At 33.7% G+C, this 23,683-nt stretch overlaps 1 protein-coding gene and 1 long non-coding RNA gene across 2 annotated transcripts; one reads left to right on the top strand and one right to left on the bottom strand.

Moving 5' to 3' along the window:
* The first annotated feature begins 4,711 nt into the window (after positions 1–4,711).
* Positions 4,712–8,664, top strand: LOC145798446 (uncharacterized). The gene is made up of 2 exons (XR_014339303.1): positions 4,712–5,169; positions 8,313–8,664. It is a non-coding gene; the product is annotated as an uncharacterized LOC145798446 (long non-coding RNA).
* Positions 8,665–10,283: 1,619 nt separating this feature from the next.
* LOC114292148 (Haloacid dehalogenase-like hydrolase (HAD) superfamily protein) lies at positions 10,284–22,705 on the bottom strand. Its single transcript, XM_028236054.2, has 11 exons — positions 22,306–22,705; positions 21,163–21,212; positions 20,969–21,032; positions 20,076–20,124; positions 19,888–19,956; positions 18,965–19,026; positions 18,170–18,250; positions 12,485–12,639; positions 12,288–12,372; positions 11,664–11,807; positions 10,284–10,628 (listed from the first exon to the last, which is right to left on the bottom strand). The coding sequence occupies exons 1-11, from the start codon at positions 22,545–22,547 to the stop codon at positions 10,526–10,528; spliced, it is 1,104 nt and encodes a 367-aa protein (XP_028091855.2). The 5' UTR covers positions 22,548–22,705; the 3' UTR covers positions 10,284–10,525.
* Between the last annotated feature and the right edge of the window lie 978 nt (positions 22,706–23,683).

The raw sequence follows: 23,683 nt of genomic DNA, 5'->3' as shown, positions 1-23,683 counted from the left end.
GGTTGTAGTTTGATATTGGTTAAGTTGGCCTGAGTGTCCATGGTGAAATAACAGAAACCGCGCGGAAAGGTATGAAGCCTTCCAGTTAATACTGGTAAAAATGATGGATTACAGGTGTCGAGCATTCTAGTTAATACTGGTAAAAATGACAAATTAGTAGTACTTGTATAGTCTACTTGCAGACACCAGCCTAGGGATTACCTAAATTGTATCTACCATCTTGGAATTTTATTGAAATTGCTGGATTAATGTGTTTTCAAATTGGCATTGTACGTAAGATTTTCAAAAGATGAGAAAAATATTTTAAGCATGACATGGCATATACATTCGTCTTATAAGACTGTATAAAAAGGATTTGATGAATTGTTTAATTATTTGAATCAATTGATAATGAGATAATTGAATGAATTGAAAAGGATGTCCTATTGCTATTGGAACATATTTATTTATTTAAGTTAACTTGTTGTGGTTAATTAAATAAATTAGATTTAAGAGATTATGTAATAAAATCATATGATTTTGACATGATATGATTTCACATATATGTACGAGTATTTTGATACCCGCATATCTTCTAATGTTTTGATATGAGATTGCTTAGTGAGCTAGTGGTTGCTCACCCCATGCCTGTATATGTGTACAGGGAATGCTTTTCGAATTTGAAGATCAAACAATGGGTTTTACCATTTCATAAGTGTAATGTAGTGATGGATTGTATTACTTCATTTGTTGTTTGGCTGAGTGCTATTTTTTTTATAAAGAGTAGTGTCCTCTCTTTTATTGTAAGCCTCAGGGCATTTCTTTTATTCGCATGTAAATGTCATTGTTGTATAACGAAAGGAAATATGTATATTTAATTATTTATCATTTCACTCAAGGATGAAATGTTATTTGTAAATAAACTTAATTAATGAATATTGGTAATGTTATCCGAGTGATAAAATATGGGGCGTGACAAGCTCCCTACCACATCACTTCAAATCCAATCCATACCCAATCCATATTTCATTAAAAAAAATTAAAAAGTGCACTTATTTAAAACATCCCAAACAACCCCTAAAATTGTATTAATTTTTAAACTAGGTCAAACAATTTTGATGGTGCACGCTTTTTTATAAATATGAAACGTTTTAAATGCATATAGATTGAGTGGATATAAATCAGAAAAAGTGTTTTTTTAGATAGTAAGACATAGAATTCAAAAGGAAAATTTAGTCAAAACCCCTCAATTGGACCCTTGTTTAATAAAAAGGACAGTCCAATTTATTTTGTTTCATAAAGCCCCTAAGAATGAGGCACATAATTGAGTAAGGACAAAATAAAATATATGTTTTTTAAGACAATATTACTAGAGTAATATGTTACTATTTATATCAATTTTGACTATAATAATTTTTTTTAAAAAAGAATTTCATAGTCAATATGAATATTATTTGATAGATCTTGATAAGAAGATTCTAAAAAAATTAATTTTATTAAAAATCAACATCTAGATAAAAAAATTATATTATTTTAAAGTTTAATATTTTGATAATAGTGGTATATGTTGAATTTTTCAATAAAAACTTTTTGTACTTATACTTAATACATTAAAATTTTATTACGAGGGAGTTTTGACAAAATCCACCAATACAAAACAAATTAAACCAACGAAGCTTCCTGATCAACCAAATTAAGAATGTAGTGACAAATGAACCTTTTCCATCCAAACAGTACAACTGCTTAACTCAACTACCATCCAAGCGAGACAATGCGCAATCGAATTACCGCCTTTTAACATGTGCCACTTCCCACGATCGAAACCACCGCAACCCCGACTGAGTGGATGCCACCAAATGGTGGAAGGAAGAAAGCTGCTCTATCGGAGATTGTAGAGCTTGAACTACAGATAAAGAATCACCTTCAAGAATGACAGAATGCAGACCAAAATGGCATGCTAACTGGACCGAGCGCAACGCAACAAGTGCTTCAAAACATTCCACCGCAAGGTTTTAAAAAGCGGCCGCAAGTTACGTAACGGTTTTGGCGGTTACCGCCACCCGTTATGGCCGCTTTTGCAGTGTGATTGAGATTCATAGGTGTGTCGACCGTAGCGACTGCTGTAGCGGTCGTAGCGGTGCCGTAACGGCCTATTACGTACCATTACATAACGGTTCCAAACTGTTTCTTTCGAAAAAAACACACAAAAAAAGGCTGAAAATAGGGGAAGAGGGATAGAGAGAAAAGGGAAGATAAAGAGAGAAAATGGAGGAGCAAGAGATTGAGAGAGAGAAGAGGGAAAATGAATAACATGTTATTGATTTGTTGAAGCTATAAGACCTATGATATTCTATTTAGCTGCTATCACTAAACCATTTTGTTTGTGTGCGTCTATCTATATATTGTTTGAAAATAATAATAATAATAAGTGTGGTCATTATCTATTTGGCTTGGTTAAAATATGTATATATATATATATATATATTTAGGCTCTTATTTATTCTCTTACTTTTGTCATTATTTATCTTATATATAACAGTTAGTGATTGATTTTTTGTATAATATAAAGTCATTAATTATTAAAATAAAATGTAAAAAACTCAGTTTATAGTGATTTAAAAATATGAAATATATTGGATCATACTTAAAAATTTACAAAAATTGATCAATATTTATTTTTAACCCAAAAAATATGATCATGGAAAAAAAATATATGCGTATCGATAAGTTTTTTTCAAATTGTGCAAAAAATAAAAAAATTCACGGTTCCGGTTACCGCAGCCGTTACACTACGGCCTTTACACCCCGCAACCGCAACCGCGTCACCGCCACCATTACGGTGACCGCAACCATTTTTTAGAACCTTGTCCACCCCCATTATAGATGTTAATTTCATCAAAATCGCAACAATAATCTCCCCATAATGGTTTGGCACTATTGCTCCAATCAATCCTTTCGATGCAAAGCATACACCATCAAAATCTATCTTGAAAATTCCTTCCGGTGGAGGCCACCACCAAACCTGAGACTGCACAACCGATGGCACACTACACCGAATCCCAGTTAGCTATTAATAAAAATCAGATGCACATCTAATATGAATGCTCTTATTGCACGGTTTGGGTAGGGACAAATAGAGGAGAAGTGGAAAATCCATTGGTAAAATTGGAATTGGTTCTGCAAAGCTAAACAAGAGTGTGGGATGGGATTCACGTCTTTGTCGGCTTTTAATAGAGCTTTGCTTGCTAAACAATGCTGGAAGCTCCTAAAGTTTCCCAATAGTCTGGTGGCACAACTATTGAAGGCAAAATACTACCCTAAGTCCTTGATTTTGGATGCTCCATTAGGGGCGAACTTTACTTGGAGGAGTATTTGGAATGCTCGCAATTTGCTTTCGGAAGCGCTATGGTGGCATATTGGGAAAAACGTCCAGATTTGGAAAGATAGATAGGTGCCTTGGCCATTTTCATTCATGATTTATTCATTGCCGAATGGTTAACTTTTCTTTATGAATGGATAATGGAAATGATTTTATTTCATAAAAACAAACATATTTTAATGATACATTTATATTTTTCAACAAGTTTTTATTTATTTATTTAAAGTTGGGATTTTTTGAAATAATTTGATAAAAATAAAATAGTAAAAAATCGAATGTTCCAAATGAAATTAAGTTAAGAATAAAATTTTCAATCAAATTTAATGGGAAAATAAAAATTAAAAAAATAAATAAAGAAGAAGAGAGAAAGTATAAATAGGAGATACTCTAACTGATGTTTTTTATTTTTTAATTATAAATTTTCAATTGAGAAAAACTAACCGCAAAAAGACCCATACAAGGATAGATATATCCTGCAGTGGGCGTGAGGATCCTCTAGAGTGTTATCCCTAGAGTCATCTCCTACAGTGAAAGACAAGGAGCCGACACGTGGCCCATTACCGAACCAAGGGCCAAGATTTTGGTGAGTAGTTTAAAAAAAAAAAGAAATAAAAAATTCAAATTTCTTTTGCTGTTGGGTTTCACTTGCATCAGCGAGTGAGAGAGAGAGAGAGACAAGAAGAGGGAGAGAGAAGAACAACAAAACACAAACAGAGTGAGAAAAGGGACTTGGATTCTCTGCCAGCATCGTCGGATTCCTCCCTCTCAGCCGCCGGAGCCATCTCCGGCTTCTTTTTCTTCCATTAACCGCCACCCCTCCTTCCTCCACCAAAAAATCTTCAACTTCAAACCTTCTCTTAATTACACACCACCAGTTTGGTTCAATCCTTTTAAAACATTGATTTCTGACTGTTTTCAACAACCAAAAATGAAAAACTTTGTGAAATACCCAAATCAAATTTCTGAATATTTCAAGTATGTCATTCACAAACCCAGAAAAATAAAATAACACAAAAGAAAAGAAAATTTGTCAGATACAATTTATTTTTTCAGTGGGTATCCAAGAAACATAAACTTTACAGATCCTGAAACACTCATTGATTGCTGATGATTTTAGCTTGTAGAAGATAACCCATGATTTGAAGGCTTCAATTTGTATTCTGCAACTGTCTTTGCTGTTGAAGGGAGTTAGGGTTTTGAGGGAAGAAAACGAAGAACAGAACAGAGACAACATATGGTTTGTTGTCGCTGTTTTTTTTTTTTTTTTAATATCAAAACGACGTCGTTTTCTATCCCTTAATATCAACCGTTGGATCTAACTTTAGAGAGATCACTCTGGAGAAGAAACTCTAGAGGATCCTCACGCACGGAGCGTGAGGATCCTCTAGAGTTTCTTCTCTAATGGTGATATATGCTCTGGTTGTCTCTAATGGTGAAACCGTCCCCAAGCAAGTCAAGGGTTTGGAGTATCTCCCCTTTGATAGATACAAGAATATTGCTATTATGAGGTCGTTTGATTGTGGTGATAGATATTCTGATGATTTATATTTTGAGTGGGTACCAGCAGAAAGACCCGAGGGTCCTTCTCCAAGCGTAAATTTGGTCTCGCACGGAAGGGATGAGCTAGCTGTCTTTTGGACCGGCTTAGATTTCTGGACTGTTGCCGGTGCGGTGCTTCATGTGTATTTCTCCAAATTGAAGATTTCTAAAGTGGAAAACGCAGCAGGAGTGGTTGATGAGCTGGCGGCTCATCCTTTAGCTCACAAACATTACCGTGTCAGGGCCTCTATGTTTGTTGACTGCCTTTCAACGTAAGAACTCCTCCCCCTGCATTTCTTCTTCAATCTCTTTATTTATAATAATTTTCATTTGCTCTTCGTTCTGCATTGCATTCCATTCCATAGACAAGCTCTTTCCATTAATTAATTGGAGTCTCTGTGTGACTATTTTTGCTTCATTTTTGTACTCCCCTATTTTGTTACAAAATTTTCTCCCCCTTCCTTTTAGACAACGATGAAGCCCTCTTCCATCCCTCCAACCTCTTATCAATCTTTTCCAAAACAAGAGAGCCCCAAAAGACACAGCTCTGGGGTTACCTCCCAACAGCAGACCCAAATACGTAAAGGAAGACTCAATTGGACACCCTAAAACTCCTGCCAACCCTTTTCTACTTTGCTGAACACTAATTCCAACAATGCTACTCTTTATTACTTATGTTTATTTTTAAGTCCAAAAACAAGTTTGACAATCCTCAAAAGTGAAAGAAAATTAATTACCATACTTTCCTCCCCTGAAGAAAAAAGACAGCATTATCTGTATATTATGAGTGAGAAACACCTACTCCATCCCTCCCAACTAAAAACCTATCAACTAGCCCCATCTCCCTTGCCCTATCAGTCAACCTATCCAACACGTCGGCCACCGGGAAATAAAAAAAAAAAAAACCCCAAAGTGATAATGGATTCCCTTGTTGTGTAAGCACTCTAGATGCCTTAAAACGACTAACCATCTTTCCCATATACAATGACTGGCAAATTATAAGTCAAAAGACACCACCTAATCCACTTTCTCCATCTTTCGCCAATCCCTTTCTTTCCATAGCAGAATCCCAAAAAAAATCCTATCCACATGGATGTAAGCCTTCTCAAAATCTACCTTGAAGATGACTCCCTCCTTCACTATGAAGCGCAGATACGGGTATGAGTACTGGTACGATACGGGTACGTCGATACGGTAAAATTCAAAAAAAGTAGGGTACGGGTACGACTTGGTACGCTTGTAAAAAAATATTTATTTTTAATTTAGAGTAATACAAAAAATTAATTAAATGGTTTAATTTGTTAAGATTCAACCTAAAATTAACATTTAATGCCAAAAGTAAAGATACAAATCAAAATTAAATGTCAATATATTAAAATAACTTACAAACCACAGTTTAATTTTAAAAATATGATAAGTATAAAACTAAAAATAAAAAAGAAGTCTAGTGAAATGAGTTTTATTTCTGTAGTAGAAGAAAATATTGTTTCAACTAAGGTACGGTACGGTACGGCTTGGGTATATAGTAGGTACGTCTGGGTACGCCAAAAATTAAGAAGAAAAAAATTGGGTACGTGTTTCGTGTACCCCGTACGTATGCAGAAGTACCATACGAGGTACCATACGCTGGTAAGTACCCAGTACGGGTACGGCATGTTTTTCGAAGTACCCATGCTTCATAGCTCCTTCAGCATTCTATAAGCGTTCTGCATTTCCAACCGATTGCTGCAAACTTATTCCAACATGTGAAAAGCACATTGCTTACTCCAATCCAATCCACCCTCCATACGAAGCAATTACATCTGAGCTTTGGTGCCTTCCTCTCCGACCACCTTTCCAATCTCACTGCAACTCCTCCCTAAGTAATCTGACTCTTTACTCTTACATAAGAAAGAGCTTTATTGACTTGGAATGACCGGAGAACTTATGACCCTTTATATTACTTGTTCAGTTTCCTTTCAGTGTGATTCTAGCTGATAAACAAATTAGTCCTCACACACACCACTACTCTTTTCCCAATCCGTTCCATGCTCTCCAAATTCAACATTTGATGCCGAAGACTAGAGACCTTCAGCACAAATAACCCCTTTGATATACCTTTTTATCTGTGCTTGCCGCTGCATGTGCCCATCTCTCTCTGTATTCTCTTCCCTGTCCTCGCTGTTTTTGCCCCCAAATAAAATCTTCCTCGATATATTATGCATTTCCAACCATCCTTGTCTGTTATTAAACCCTGCCACCCATTTAGAAATCTCACCAAAAACTTCTCTTTTGTTTGAAAATTTCTGAAAAACAAAGAACCGATGAGCTGTTTATGTATCTTTTGAAGAATGACCTTTCGATGTGCATGTATCGATCTCTTTCAGAGATTACATTATCCAGTAGATTCCCTCAAATCAACCTTCATGTAAGTAACTCACCATCAACTGTCTGGTTATTTCATTCACTGTCTGTTTTATTCTGTGATGACCACCAACTCTCCCCTCGATTCTTCATCAACCTGGATAATGAACATCTTATGCTCAATTTTTGGGCTTTGATGAAAGTTCCTTGCAGGCTTTCTCTTTATTAAGAAAACTAGATTACAGACACTCAAATCTCTAATCTTAAAAAAGGACAGATGAGTCGGAGCCTTTTTCTTCCACCCCTGACATCTCATCAAGGAGAGTATAATTGTTCTCACTTCCTTTCACAGCTCTTCTATTTAATTTTTCTATTAATGATTTTCACTTCGAGTGTAAAGAAACCCGTACTGCTTGCTTTTTCTCAATTTGCTCTGTTGAATTTTTAGGCTACAAATATATAAATGTCAAGGGGTCATGTTAGATTACGAATATGTGGAAATGGTTATATGGTCCTCCTGTATGATATTTATGATTGGTTAGACAAGTTGTCCTTTATGCTTTGGATGTGAAAGATGATGAGAAAGATGACCTTATCCTTGGGTCAATGTTCGATTCTATATCTGTTCGATTCTATATATGTTCGCATTTGGTGTTGCTTATGGATTTTGCTTGTGCATTTATATTTTGAGAATGTGTAGTTTGGTGTTAATTATGTTTATAGTTATGAGGCAAAAAATGGTTTAAATAAGTTGAAAAACTTACTATTTTGAAGTTAGGAGAGGGGTTTTTTATACTCTTTGATTATTAGTTTTCACTTACAAGAATTTGTGATATGATGCTGGTTTACTACCATTGTGACTTGCTTGGGGATATGTGCTTGAAGTATCTAAAAATGTTAATACCTTTTTCTTTCTTCTTCTTTTGTCTTTCATTTTTTATTTTTTTTTAATGTTTCAAAATGCACATTTGGTGTAATATAATGTTGTTCATGTACTCCATAATTATATGCACTCCCTCGTTTAGGGTTTTTTAACCTAAACTCATATTTTCTTATCAATTTCTATTGAAAGTTGTCCATCTGGCGAGGATGATATCACAACTACAACTAGCAAATCGAAAAAGCTAAAGATTTAGTGGAAGAAAGACATAAGAGTTTGCGGAAAGATTGTTCTGTGATTACTTTCATCACCTATGTTTGTGCCTATGTTGGCTGAATTTTAATTGTGTTGCTAGCTCCTCATACAAATGAGGGATTTTTTTATTTTTTTATTTTTGATCAGGTGTAAATGCCTTTATTTTTCTCCTTTCTTTTTGTTCTTGCTGGTTTTGAGGTCTTGGCCACCTTCCTAGCCGATGAGCTCAGATCTAGAGCATCAATTCCATACGAATATGAATACAAAAATGAGGAACCTTGCAAACAGACATACATGAATACAAAAATACTAACAATAGTTTACTCTCATTCTCTACGACAACACTCTTATTTCATTTCTATATTATCTAACATGAGAGGTCGTCCATTTACATAGTTTTACACCTCCTTAATGGATGGTTAGGATCAACTTGATCAAAGGGCCATTATTAGCCTTAAAGAATATTTTAGGATTCTTTTATCATTCCACTATATTATAGAATTCATTAAATTATTCTAGAATATAGTAGAGTTTTCTATATTTTTCTATAATAAGATATTCCAAAACCTTCTAAATTTGTCTAGATTTCTCTAAGTTTTGTCCTTTGGACCGACTTAGATTTTTGGGCTATTGAGACCGCGGTACTTCATGTGTTCTGCTCCAAATTCAAATTGCTAAAGCGGAAAACGCCACAGGAGAGGTTGATGAGCTGGTGACTCATCCTTTATCTCACTTGCATTACTGTCTCAAGGCCGACATGTTGGTTGACTGCCTTTCAATGTAAGTCCTGCATGTAATTTATTGTTTTGTTCTCTCTGGTTATGTTTTTTTTTATAATTTTTTTTTACTGTATTAAATTATTAATTCCTGATTTTCTGACAGAAAATTTTAAAAGATTGGAAAAAAGTGTTATAGCAACAATTCTAGATTTGTTTAGTTTGATTAACAAACTGTTTAATAATTTCTCTCTTTCTATGGTTCGAAAGGAAAATTAGGGAATGGGCTGAGGTTTAGGAAGTCGTATGCTTCACGATTTGTGGTTTGTTATTCAATTGATTTACTAAAGTGTTTTGGGAATTTGGGATATAATAAGTGGAAGACGTGGCTCTGTTTAATAGTGGTGCTGGTGTTTTTTTTTTTTTTTTTTTTTTTTTTTTGTGTGTGTGGATCAAACAAATATGTTAATGTTGTTGACCTGATAAAATCTTAGACCAAATTTTGTAGATGTGTTTAGCTGTTTTTGTTCGGGTTTATAGTTTGGGATTTCAGTTTTAAGAAATGTTAAAATTTTGCTAAATACTTTCTGCTATGTTGCCTTTCTTTGTTTTAATGAAATCAAATTTTTGACAGAAATTTCACTTCTTTTGTTGGTCTTTAAAGTTGATTCTGTGCGGTAGCGTACTAGTAGTGTATGTATATAAATATATATTTGGAGAAAATAATAGTATTGTTGAAAAATTAGTTTTGTTTGACTTTAGCTTATAGTAATCAACTTTAATAAGTTGGAAACTTGGCCTTCTCCAGATTTCCAGCTATTGAAGGGAACACAGCCGCCTGCATCATCCGTTCTGAGAAGTAAGGAGAACAATCTGCTTCCTGTAAGATGACCTGACAAAGGTGGCACACATTCCATTCAATCTCCCAAACTTCTTGTTAATCATGTCCCAGTAATGTTCAATGCGAAGACTACCATAATACATTACGATGTAGATAAAGAGGAGTTTCCTTCCAAGAATTGTTCTGCAAAAATAGAGAAATCCCATCTCCGTATGATCAAGGAGAAGCTATTACACTCACTATTTGGACCAAGTGGGTAAAAAGAGTGATTTGAATTTCAAAATAAAGGGATCACCCAACTGCTCTTCCGAGCTGTGGCACGTGCACACATCTAGGCAGTACCCCCAAAAAAACAACAAAACCAAACAAAGGGGAAATAGTTATTATGGTTAAATGAGTTTGAAGTATTTTGAAGATACAAAGAAACTCTATTTCGATAGTTGATGTCAATCAAAAAAAGAAAAGACGAAGCAGCTGTCTGCAACGAACAAATATCTGATAGAAGGGCCTGTTTGGGAGAGTTAAATGCCTGCCTGGACACAATTCACGATGAGACTCATTCATCATGATAATAGTAAGCATTTGAATGACATTCAGGACCATCGCTTGTTACGAAGTCTAGAAATTGTCAGGTCCGCACCACCAAAGCCGTCCATTATTGCACTTGCTGAAGGGAACTCTGCCCTAGATGTCAAACTATATAGTTCATGAATAAAGATGAATAAGCAATAAATTAGCATTGACCCAAATAATCAGAGAACATAACAAGACGAAGAAAAAAAGGCCATATGGGTTTTGAAAACCTTTGCATATGACCGCTCACAGTACGTGGAATATAGCAAACAATTCAAAAAGCAGGCAATCAAAGTTCTTTGAAATCAGAAAGTATTGGTCATGCTATATTGCCCACCACATAGGCCCATAATTATCAAATAGCCATGACCAATGATGATGATCCCTGTTAATTAAGCGTTCTGGGAGGCATTTTTAGCAACATCCCCATAAAATTCTATCCTTGTGTTCAGTCTTTCACAATTTATTCTCTAATGTATAAATCAATTGTTTATCTCAAGCCATTAACTTTAAATTCATTATAGAAAACACATATCAAATAAGTGTTTTCAATTAACTGGTAGCATCGGAGACAATTACGATTGTATGTACAAACCTTTTAATTTCCAGGACTTGAATTAAAAAGTCAGGCCAGGTTTGCTTTTGTTGGCATATAAGAAATTTATGAAAGAGGGTTGCAGAACAAAATTATATTTTGTGGGACAGTTTAAGGTGAGATTTTCCTTTCACGTCGTCAATCAGAATTGTGCCACGAGGATCAATTCACTTATCAATAAAAAATCAAAAACATATATACATATTTTTATGCAAACAACATAAACCAAGTTATGATGTCCCATAAAACATATATGTTCTCCATCATCCACCTTTTTAAAATAACAATGTTGATGCATTCATGTAACCATTTACTTCTCAATAAATTTTTTTTTAAAAAATGTAGACATAACCATGTTGTTATATGTTATGTGCCACCACATGCTGCAGTTGTGTAGTTGATTTTGACTTTGAAAGAAGAATAGACACTAATTGGTGTTAAACAGCTGCACTGGTCATTGTGTATGTAAAATTATGGTTCTACACCATTTGACAGATCAGAAGTGGAAAGAGAAATGATTACATTATGAAATGCAACATTTATAAGATTGTAAAAGGCCTTACCTGCTCCGAAGAACAATACAAGGCATGCTTATCCGTTCAGCTCCAGAAACACCAGATTGGCTTCCAGCAACAAGCACACAATTGTAGACAGGGACCCCAGCATATTCAGCTCCTGCTCGTAGTGCAGCCACAATCTTGGGTAAGCTGTATAACCCACAAACATCAGATCACAATTAGGGTGACCAAATTCAAAGCAACTAATTTGATTTGATCAGTATAAGCAGCATGTATACTTTTAAAAAGATGGTGTGTCCCTGTCGAACACCGACAACTCGTCAGACATGCAAGTTCAAACATGTCATATTATTTTTAAAAAAATTCCAAGCGTGGATATGCTTTGAACACTTGGGGGACCTGTGTGTCCATAGTTTAGACACATAAAACACATTACAAGTTTGAACAAAATAATTTGATAAAATAAAAACAATGTAGATTTATACCGATTAATTCCTCCTTTAAACTTCAAAAATTAGAGTTATATTGTATTTAATTGTTATTATCTTTTAATGAAATATTCATATATATGGCATATAATAAATGCATAAAAATGAATTTATTGACAGGAACCAAGGATTTCCTCCAATTATTTGCAAATACAAATAAAGAAAAAGAAAATGGACCAACCTATCAGTTGAGCTAGTATCAATCTCAACACTTAATTTCAGCATCAATGCAACCTCCTCCGCAATTCTTTGTTTCTCAGCAGAAGCTGGCTCAAAAATAAAAGATAAAGCCCTTTAATACAGAACCCTTTGTAGTGAAATATGCAATAGAATTTTTTTTTAAAATGCTTGCAAGCCACCTCAGGATGGGAAGTCTACCTGCCTTTCTTGCTTCCCGGGCAAGTTGCTCATCCATACTAGAAGATGCTCCTTTACCAAGTACAAGTTGGCCGTAAAAACTCCGCTCCACCTCCTCATTCCCGACCATCTTTATCTTTGATATTCTATCATTTCCAAGCTTATCAACAATGGATCTAATAGTATTTCACAAAAGGAAAAAACAAGAGAGCAAAGTTATCATATGTTCATCCTTTCCAAGAGCACGCAGCACTGGATTAAAAAGGGCTCACAGGAAAAAATTGAAAAAGACAGCAAGACACAGATCCATACTAGAACAAACATATCATAGTGAATAGCAGAGACTGTTATTTAACTTATTTTATTGGTTCAGGAAATAATAGGGGTAGTTTATTTTTTTTACAAATAGTGAATTTTGTAGTGAAAGAGTAGCAAGACTAGGTAATCAGTTCACCTTTGTGGCTTAATCTTTTGGGGTACTTACGTGTAGGTCCTAATAAGTGGATTTATTGTCGAATAGGTCCTATCAAAAAAATTTGTCATAAAAAAAGTCACTAATTGTAAGTTTTAGTGACCATTTATAAAAATCATGACAAAAAAAAGTCATTAATTGTCAATTTTTAGCGACTTACATAAAAAATTGTCACAAAAAAATTATTTTTAAAGACAATTTTACCAAGACTTATTTTCAATAGGACTTGATGGGAATTAAGTCTAACTATTAGGACCTATTGGAAGTTTACCCAAATATTTTCTGAAAAGAAAGAATTCACAACATATTGCCTCTTTAGTGTTATGTGAATGCCTTTGGGGACAATTACTCACCGTACAGCTTCTACACTGTAGAGAATCCATTTTTGACCACCCGCCCGCAAGACTTGAGCACTTTATTCTGAGCACTCGATGATGAAAGTTACATTGTATAAACGGTTTGAATTCTCAACAAAGGAATCCGAATTTAAGCTCTAAACAATCCCAACCTTCCATATCCAAGCTGTTTTTACCTCAGAAATCCATTTTTTAGCACTGTGCCAACTTACATTGAACCTGAAACTGAGAAACATGGAAGCCACATTGGGGCCCGGCCGTGCCTTTTGGGCGATAAACACTGTTCTAGACAGGAATCTGCTAGCTATCTATTTTTGAAGATATTTGTGACTTATTTGTCTCAAATTCTATAAATACGGGCTCAAACCTCTGTTTTGAGGGTTAGAAAAATTTCAAAGAGCTAAACACACCTTTAAGAGATCCTTCTTCCTTTGCAAGTCAACTTAAGCTATCCTACCATTCTTGAACTATATACATACATCATATACACCATTAGAGCTTAGACTTGGAGCCTTGATTGAGACTTTGGAACCATAATTCAACCTTGAGAGTGCTTTATGATCAAGTTTGGTTTACAACCAAAGCTTTTTCACTTCCTCTTCAAGAGATATAAGCTTGCCACCTTTTTCCTTACTTTCATTTCAATCTTTTTCTATCTTTTTCTTGTGTTCTCATATTGTTTTGGATCAATTCCAAGTGCTGATACTTGGGGTTAAAGAGCTACCAAAGGTGGAGGGGGCTTATCACCCTTTCTTGAACCTTATCCCATAGCTCATACCCTTTGTTTTCCCACTCTTTTCTTTGGTTTACATACTGATTTTCAGAGTTTTAAAGGGCTGAAAAATATGGTTTAGAAGTCCCAAAAGTAGAGGGGGTAGCCATTCCTCCTTAGTTTTACTTACTAGCTTTGTATCTTATTTTTTGGCTATCTTTTGTGCTCTTTAAACATAATTTTAGCTACTATTTTTTACATTTTAGGGGCTGTTTAGGGACTATTTAATTCATTTAAATAGTTTATGCTTTGAATATTATACTTGTTGTGTTGTAAGTCCCCATGGCTTCGATTGTTTAGGCCTTAGATATCGAATCATTCGAGTTGATAGCTTTCTTTACCTAGTTTTCATGTAAAGAGTTCCACTTTTGTAATAATCAACCTTGCATAATCATCTTTGCTACCTCCCTCCATTCTTTGTTTTTTTGATAAAAGAGTTGTGTTTAATAAAAGGTTGTTGTTCAAGCATAAAAAAGAGGCCCTCCATGTTTAATGGTTTAATCTCTTCGGAGGTTTATTACCAAGACATTCCATCTCTCTTATGCTAAACACAATCTCTTGTTTGTCACTCCTCTTTATCACCGATGTATTTACTTCTAAGGGACTAACTTTCTAGTTAGGCCCTTAGAAATCACAAGAGAAGGTTTCATTATAGCTTGTTATTGGGTTTGGGTTTAGAGTCTTTATCGCTCATTGTAGGTTTGGCTATGTCATTGTCGCTCTTTTGAGTTTGACTAGTCATTATTGCTCATTTCGGGTTTGACTCCGAATCCCTTATCGCTCGTAAATGAGTTTGATTCCTCTTTTGTAATTTCCCCCGAAGAAAAGGGTTTGAAAGGCTCATTTCTCGAGTTAAGTTGATACTTGTTCATTTACATTGCTTTCGGACTTAGTGGACTTAATATCACTATTGGACAAAATGGAATAAAAGATTAAGAAATGGAAAGGTAAGTTGGAAAAGGCTAATAAAATCGGCTTAAAATCAATTAAACCAACATAAAAAAGCTTAATAAAATTGGTTAGATTCAGTCGGACGTTATACCGAATCCATCACTTCTAGAGTCATCAATTATTTTGTGATGTTTGATGATTCTTGAGGTGTGTCAACCTCCCTCCTTGAACTAACTTCATGATTGGAAGGGGTGGTGTGCTTTTCATTGCATTTATTTTATTTTTTTTGTCCTAACGTGTTCAAGACCATCAAGCAATCAACTTGAGCCTATTGATGGTTTCGAAACTAAATCCGTTTTTCTCTTGAGTTTTTCCATGATAGAGAATGGCTGAAAGGACAAACATGGCTTAGAAATACTCTGTCTGCACTGTTTTCACCTCAGAGCACAGACATTTTTCTACAACAAAACAGGGCATGGCCGGATTTGTTTGGACCCGGCTGGGCCTCATTGGGGGCTAGCCGGGCTCCAATGTTTGGTAAACAGGGTACTTTTGGTTAAACAAAAGGCAGTGGCTGAGGATGAAACAAAGTAGATTCCCAGAGGACAGACAGAGCAGTTTCTAAAGACTGTTTTCATCGGCGCGCATACCATGGTTTTAAAAACCGGACCGGACCGGCCGGTTCAACCGGTTGAACCGGTGACCGGATGGGGTTCCGGTCCGGTCGACCCTCTTAAACCGGCCATTTGAAAAAACCGGCCTGTTTTTTGAAAACCGGTGAACCCACCGGTTAAACCGGTGAACCGGTCGACCCGGCCACGGGTTGATTGAACCGGTCCGGCCTCTTTTTTTTTTTTTTTTTTTTTTTTTTCTTGTGTTTTTATTTTCTTTCTTTCTTTCTTTCTTTCTTATTTTATATATATATATATATATATATATATTATATATTATATATATAATAAAAATTTAATTGGAAACTCTCTTTTAAGGGTCTCCTCTTGTGAGGAATCCCATTGAGAGCTTGAAATTATTGTGAAAGCTTCTATCTATTTATAAGAAAAAAATTCTTCCAAAAAACTCAAGAAATCTATGTGGGATTCAATCAAATTCATTGGAGGGAAACTTAAAATTTGATATCCCTCCAAAAATTTTGCTCTTCTTTCAATCAAAGTGTTTGAATTAAAATCATATGGAAGAAATATTAAATATTTAAATTCTTCTTCCAAAATGAAAATTAATAATATTTTTAAATATATTTTTATATTTTTTAATAAAAAAAGTATTAAGAGAAATATTTAAGATTATTAAAATTTTTAATTTATAATTTTATTACTTATATTTTTATTTAAATATAATTTTAATATATTTATGACGTCACGGTTCGATTCCGGTTCAACCCGACGGTTGAACCGGTGACCCGTCCACCCGATCATTTTTCCGGTTCATTCACCGATCCGGTTTTTAAAACATTGGCGCATACGATCCTTGTGCATTTTTTTTTATTTTTTTATATATATTAATGTTGTAATATTATTGTTCATATTATTATTATAATATCATTGTTGTAATAAATTAGATACCTAATTATTTATTATTCATTTGAATTTGTAATAAGTAGTTGATTTGGACACTTGGGCATTCGGACCCTCCTGCATAAGGGCAAAACATATAATAATTTGTGTATGTCTTCCAACCCTCATTTCTTTCTTCCTTTTATTTACCTACTTATAATGGTAGCATCATATTTTCCTTAGTATTTTCCATGACTTGCATCCATTTATCTTGCATACATACAAGCTCGGCTCATCATACTAACTAATGTCAATTTCAAATTCCTTACTCGAATACTGCATGTCTTGAATTGACTCACATGCCATGCTAATAGTCGAACTTATTCTTTGCATAATGTGTGCATCACATTAGTCATATTGCATTGTTTAGGAGCATGCATTTCTTCTAATTATTTTGACTTTATTTGACTTGCCTTGAAATACTAAGTGAGCATTTCTTACTTTAGCATATTGCACGTATGTTAATGTTGCCATATCAAACATGTTTACTATGAAGCTAAGTGCTTAATTGATATACCAGTTTGAATGCCTATGGATGAAGGTGTTTTTCACTTAAGTTGGAATAATTTGATTATATGTATATATGATATCACTTTTGCAAGTGGCGCATATTCAAAACAAATTTCAAAACAAACATGAAATCAAAACATTCCAAATTGGGTGAATTAGTCTATACTTGTGTGCATCACATAGTAAAGATAGCATAATAAATCAGAACAAGAGCATATACTGTTTATAAAAATCACATCATGATTAGTAGAGGCCCATCTTTGATCTGGTCAGCGGGGTGCTCAATTCATGACCTTCCCCTCTCATACCTAAGTTTCCAAACCAAGACACTTTGGTGATGACAGGCACGTGGCCTTTGACACGAGTCACAGGTTTCCTAAATTTCCCAAAAATATTTAGGTGGCAACTCTGAAATCTGGCAATGCGGTCTATTTTTGGCATGTTTGATTCAAAAATCGATTTTTCAAAAGATTTGCCAGATTTGAACTCATTTGTATTTATCTGTTTCATATTGCACTCGGGAAACCAGATTCAAAACCACAGGAGTCCGAACTCTAGGGCTAATCATATCCGAAAGGAGCACGAAAAGTAAGCTACATACGCATTCATCTGTTGAGAATCTTATGGCTGACCTCAATACATTTAATATGTCTATGCATCATTTTAAGCACACCTCCTTTAAAAACTTGTTAAGATATAACACAAATGCATTCCCTTACCAGTAAAAAAAAGGTTTCTGGCTCTGTTTTTTTATATCTTATTATGAACTTTTCAACACCCATATGAGATTGCAGCTGAAGTGATACCAACACTAGATAAAGAGAGAGTAATGTCACATAAGCAATTGAATCAAATGTATAGCTGTACTAGGCTGGTTAATGATGTATATAACTTTTATGGGTATGCTTTGGATTCTTGAAGGTGATACTCTGAACTTCCTTCCTAATATATCATGTGAAGGTTCTAAGAACAAAACTGCCTAGAGGGGAACAATATTGCCAATAGGTGAATGTGGAATTGAGTACATAAAAGCTGCACATCATTCACAATAAACATACTACATGTTTGAGTTATAACTAGTGTGCATTTGCAAAACTGAACATCATATACACCTATGGTGGTGATATAACAAACCTTGCAATTTTATCACCACTTTTACTGTAGGCTGTCAGGATGACCACTGGTATGCCTTCATTATATGCATCATCTATAAAACTGCAAACAAAGGCAACAAATATGCTCAAAATTATTGATGTCACAAAGAAGATTGATTAAATAATAAAAGTATTAATGACAGTGATCATAATAGTAATAATGCTGTAACAAATTAATACATCAAAATGACACTCACTAAACACAATGCAGAGTTTTTTTTTCAACAACTGATCCATAAGGGTGAAGTCACAATTCGCCATTGAATTAATCATGACTAGAGAACGGTCATAAAATTTAAGTTGTATCTTGATGGTTTTGTTTTCCTTTCCTTTTGGATCGACATCTTGTTCTCCTTCGTCCCTTTGTAATCTTTTCTTTCTCGGTATTAATATTACTTTTGGTTGCTGATTTTAAAAAATCAAGTTTCAAATGCAAGTCAAGCATACTACCAACCAATCCCTATTGAAAAAATATAATGAATCGAATTCCTGAAAACTCAGCATTTTTAAACCAAATAGACAATTGAATCAACAAATTAAAAAACTCCAAGTATAATAATGAAAAATTATTTTAGTATCGGACAAAGACGTGACAAACACTAAGGCACTAGGAAAACTTACCTATAGTGTTAGCATGTAAGGGAAAGGCATCTATGCTTCTACCATGATAAATCAATGGAGGCCTTCAGTTTTAAAAGCAGATAGCTAAAGCTATGAGCATACATGTGACAGATCAGATTACATGAATTAAATATATGAGGAATGAACTACTCACTCTTCAACACCCGGTCTTAAGGTTAAACTTTTTGATATCAGCAAATCATCCAATGCATTTTTCTGCCAACAGTTAACAAACAATTCAGCATTTTGCAGTACCAAACTCCATGCATCTTAATTTTAAAAAGGGATAAGTCAAAAAAATTGTTTGGTTCATAAGCACATTAATGAAAGTGGACATGATATTCTGAAGCTTAATCGGTCCGAGGAAAGCATTTAAATTAAAGTGACCAAATACAATTTTAATGATTAGAAAGGACAGCAGCGATAAACAAATTAACAGAAGCAATATAGATCACAATAGAGAATATATTTTCATGGGATGGTGCAATTAATATGTACTTTTTACATCCAGAACAAGAACTTAGTACTTGATGAGGTACTCTGGTAAAAAAAATACAAATGCAATTTGCCATGTAGAGCAATATGATGAAAATGCAATGGATTACGTGTTTTTGATCGATGTTATGTATTGTATGCACGCTGGTTTACAATGTTTTACACATTTATTTCAAATTTAAAAGAATTTCAAAATTTCGTACTCCCATTTGACTTTGAGCTATTTCATAATTTTATTGTTGAAGAGCTTCATCAATTCAACTTTCTTATGAAAATAAATAAACTAAAAAAATCATTAATGTTGATTGGGATTTCTTTATGATCACAATTCACAAGTTTCAAATTTTTTACTTCACCATATTAATAATAAGGATCTTATCAAAATTCGCTCACTCCACAGCCCACGCCCTCAACCCCAAAAGAAAAAGGAAGTTTATAACAATTAATAATGTGGAAAAATAGGAAGAGACACACAATCTGACAAGAATGTGACTAAAACCAAAGAAGAGGGCATGTTTAGAACAATTAATCAAGTCAAAACATCCTATCTGCTACATCTTTGCTGATTATTATTGGGTATACCTTTTCTCGCAGAACACTTTTCATGAATGATCCCTTCTCACTTGTGGGCAGTGAAGTAGGCCAACCAATCTGCATAAGGAATTAGCAGTAGGAGACAAATCTTATAAAAAGAAAGAAATAAATTGCAAGGATTTTGTAAGTAATATCTACCAGGTTTTGATTTTTCCTGAAAATAAATATGAACTCACCCTATTAAAATACAAGATCAACATCCTTTCCTCATCACTAGCACTCTTCCTAGAAAGAAATAAGCACAAAAATTTACAAGAAGACTAACAACATACAATGGACATTAAGATTTAAGAATGCTGAAGAAGTCCAATACTACAATTATAATGGAGAGGGAAAGTGGGATTCAACTTGAAGAAAGAAAATGTGAGTCACATATAATAGTAAGGTGTTTAATAAAATCACTTTCAGCCTCAGAAGCATGGACACGCCACATGGACATGCGACACGACATGGATATGCCAAAACAAAATTTCAAAAAATGTAAGACACGACACGCGGGGCATGCACAGAATATATAGTTTTATATATTTATTATATGTCACATATAAAAATAACCAATTATTATATGTGGTGTATACGAATATTTAATTCAATGATAAGAACAAAATGCAATCTAACACAAATTTCTAAAATCTAAAAGAGGAGAATATATATAAATTTACATTTTTTTTATCATTAAATTCCAAGTTATTTTATTTAAACTTGTAATGTGTTCCGTGTGTGTCTAAGCAATACACATGTTCCCCGAGTGTCTGAAGCATATCCGAGTCTATAAAATTTTAAACAATAGTGGGACATGTTTGCATATGTATCCAATAGATGTCGTGTCAGTGTCTAACATGATTCACCACCTTCTTAGAAGTGTCTGTACTTCTTAGTTTTCAGCTGTCAATGCACTTAGCACATAACAGTAGGAAGTCATATGATGCAACTCATTTGAATTTTGCAAAGGTCAAAATCAATTCCTGCTGCTGTCATTAGAATTTCTGTCTTGAGCACAGTAGAACCTTGATTAAAAAACCCATGGTTTGAAGTACAGTTTATCTACTATACATCACACAAATCACACCTTAGAAGGTCTAGATAGATAGGTTCGGTCCAGTTTGCACAGTCCAGCCCCAGCTTTCGAAATGCTGACATTATTAAATAAAAAAAAAGAGTCAAATTCATAAGATATAGTCGCCAACTAATTGTGATATTTTGGATGCATCATTAATTTAAACCAATTCAATCAAAATCTATAAATTTACACCTGCACCGCACCTACATTGAAGGCTTGGCGATTGCCCAAGCGATACACGTCCATTAGGACCCTGAACAAAATGAAATGCATTAGGGAAAAATCTTCAAGCAATACTAATAATATTAACCCTATGCATTGAGTATATAATTGTTTTGATATGCATTGAGTATATAATTGTTTTGATAAAGTCTCTATGCTACAAGAGAAAATGAAACAAAAGCAAGAAAGAACAATATTGGCTGTATTTTTTTCTTTCACTTCAATTTCCACAGTATTTCTTTAGAAACATCATTTTTACTGATGTGTAAGTTTTATAGAACAAAGAGAAAAGGGGACTACAATGTAGAACTGAAAATACAAAAAATGTATAAATGATTGTTCAAGGTTAGAGGTTGCACCAAAGAGGGAGAAGGAAAAGAGAGAGAGAGAGAGAGAGAGAGAAAGTTGTATAAGATAATTCAGTCATGTTTGACCTATGCTTGTAGATGACATCTTGTCCTCTCGTTGTATTCATTTTCTTTTTTAAGAAAATTTTCTTTAGTTGCCGATCAGTCTGAAGTGGTGAGCACTAGAAGGAAAAAAAAAAAAAAAAATACCCATTGAATAAAATATTTCACCAACTTTGCTGCAGCCACAATATCCATTGTTTAGGATTAACATGAGTAGAAAAAAACTTTTGAGATTCTTAACATTTTTCATAAATACTTCCCAGATTAGGAAGCTTTCTAGAGTTTGTTTCCCAGGAGAAGGAACAAATAAAGGGAAAAGAGAAGTAAGGTCGACACAGATAGAAATCAAAGAAAAATTAATGCCATTTAATTTAGCTGATGCTAATTGATTGGGACACTAGGCTTTTAGCTTAATTTGGTTTAATTTAGCATACAAAACAAACTAAAAACTGGGTTATGCAACTAAACATTATATAGACCTATTAAGAATTTAGTAATATACATAAACAGAAAATCAAAACATTACAAACTTACATATAATAAAATGCATAAATGAAACAAAATTAGTATCACCAAAGTAACCAATGTACCAAAGGAACACACACGATATGCACCAAAAATAAACGACAAACTAAACAATCAAACTTGAGTATGATGCAATAAAAATTGTATTGTGTGGATGCAAATAGCAGTAGCGAAAAATCAGATTATCACCCTTCAACTTCAAGAAGAACAGCGAGGTCTTGAGATGGGTTCTGCTCAAAAGAGCTGGATGAAGAGCACGAGGCCGTGAATCGCTTGAACTGCAAACTTTTGCCGGGAAAATTGACTTTCCTCGAGAAAGCAGACGAAAATAGAGGGAGAAAATGGAAATTGTTTTTGGGGAATTCATGGAATTTGCAATTGTTGTTGATGATGAGAGGAGTGTGCAGAATTGGATAGGAAGCGGTTTCCATGGCAGCAGAGGAAAGTTTTTGTTAGTACATCCACATTTACTGTAACCTAGCAGCCAAAGGATTTCCCTTTGAAAATTCTTCGAGTCCTCCGGTTTTGTTCGCCTTGGAAACAAAACAACAATGCTAGATACAAATACATTTACAATGATAGTAAAGGTGGTGAATTTGAGGGTATAATCAACTAAAAATGGACATTTTTATTAAATCATATTATTGTGAAAAAAAAAATTTAAAATCTTAAATATTTCTGTTTTGAAAATAGAAAATAATGATATATATGTAATTTTTCATATATTATTTTTAAATTAAGAGGTTGTTTGAGATACACTATTTTAGTATATTTTTTTTACTATATCTTGTTTAGGCGGTATCACTTTTTATTTAAGTCATATGACCTCTTTATTATATTGTATATTTTTTTATAAAAAATTTAAAAATATATTATTTATTTAGATCATTCCAATTAATATTTAAAAGTCTTACGTAAAAATATTGAAGATAGTCTAATTCTCAAAAAAAAAAAATTATGCTTTTTTTTTTTTGGGATTGAGAAAGTACTTTTCATTAAATGTTTATTAAATAAAAAAATACTTTTTATGAAATTAAAAATTTATCAAATTTTTTATTAAGTTATAATTTCATAAAAAATAAAAGGTAAATTACACTCATCTATTTTGATATTTGAAAAATACAATTACTTCTACACTTTTAACCTTATTACATTAGGTTTTTTTAAAAGTTTTAATTTATATAACAGTTAGACATTTTTCATCAATAATTATCAGCCATATAAATAAAAAATTAATATTATCATTTATTTTTATTTAACTAGGTGGATATAACAGACTGATCTTGTGGGTGATTAAGATGAACTGAAAACAAGATTAATCAAATAAACAATAGAGAAGATTGACCAGAAGTAGCAAAGCAGTTAGAAACATGATACAACATCACTCGACTCTGATACCAAAAGGCGGAAGCAGCATATATAGCATATATATGATTCTATATGAAGGAGATGGATTACGAAATCAAAATAAAACACATTGCACTGCACATATTATAATTAAAACATTTAATTTAAAACATTTGATTTAAAATATTTAAATTAAAACATAACTTACAATTACAATTGT

The sequence above is a fragment of the Camellia sinensis genome, chromosome 9 (genome assembly GCF_055761805.1).
Source record: "Camellia sinensis isolate YWXY chromosome 9, ASM5576180v1, whole genome shotgun sequence".
Taxonomy (NCBI): Eukaryota; Viridiplantae; Streptophyta; class Magnoliopsida; order Ericales; family Theaceae; genus Camellia; species Camellia sinensis.
The sequence above is the reverse complement of the archived record's forward strand: the minus strand, read 5'-3'. Positions and strand labels throughout refer to the sequence as shown.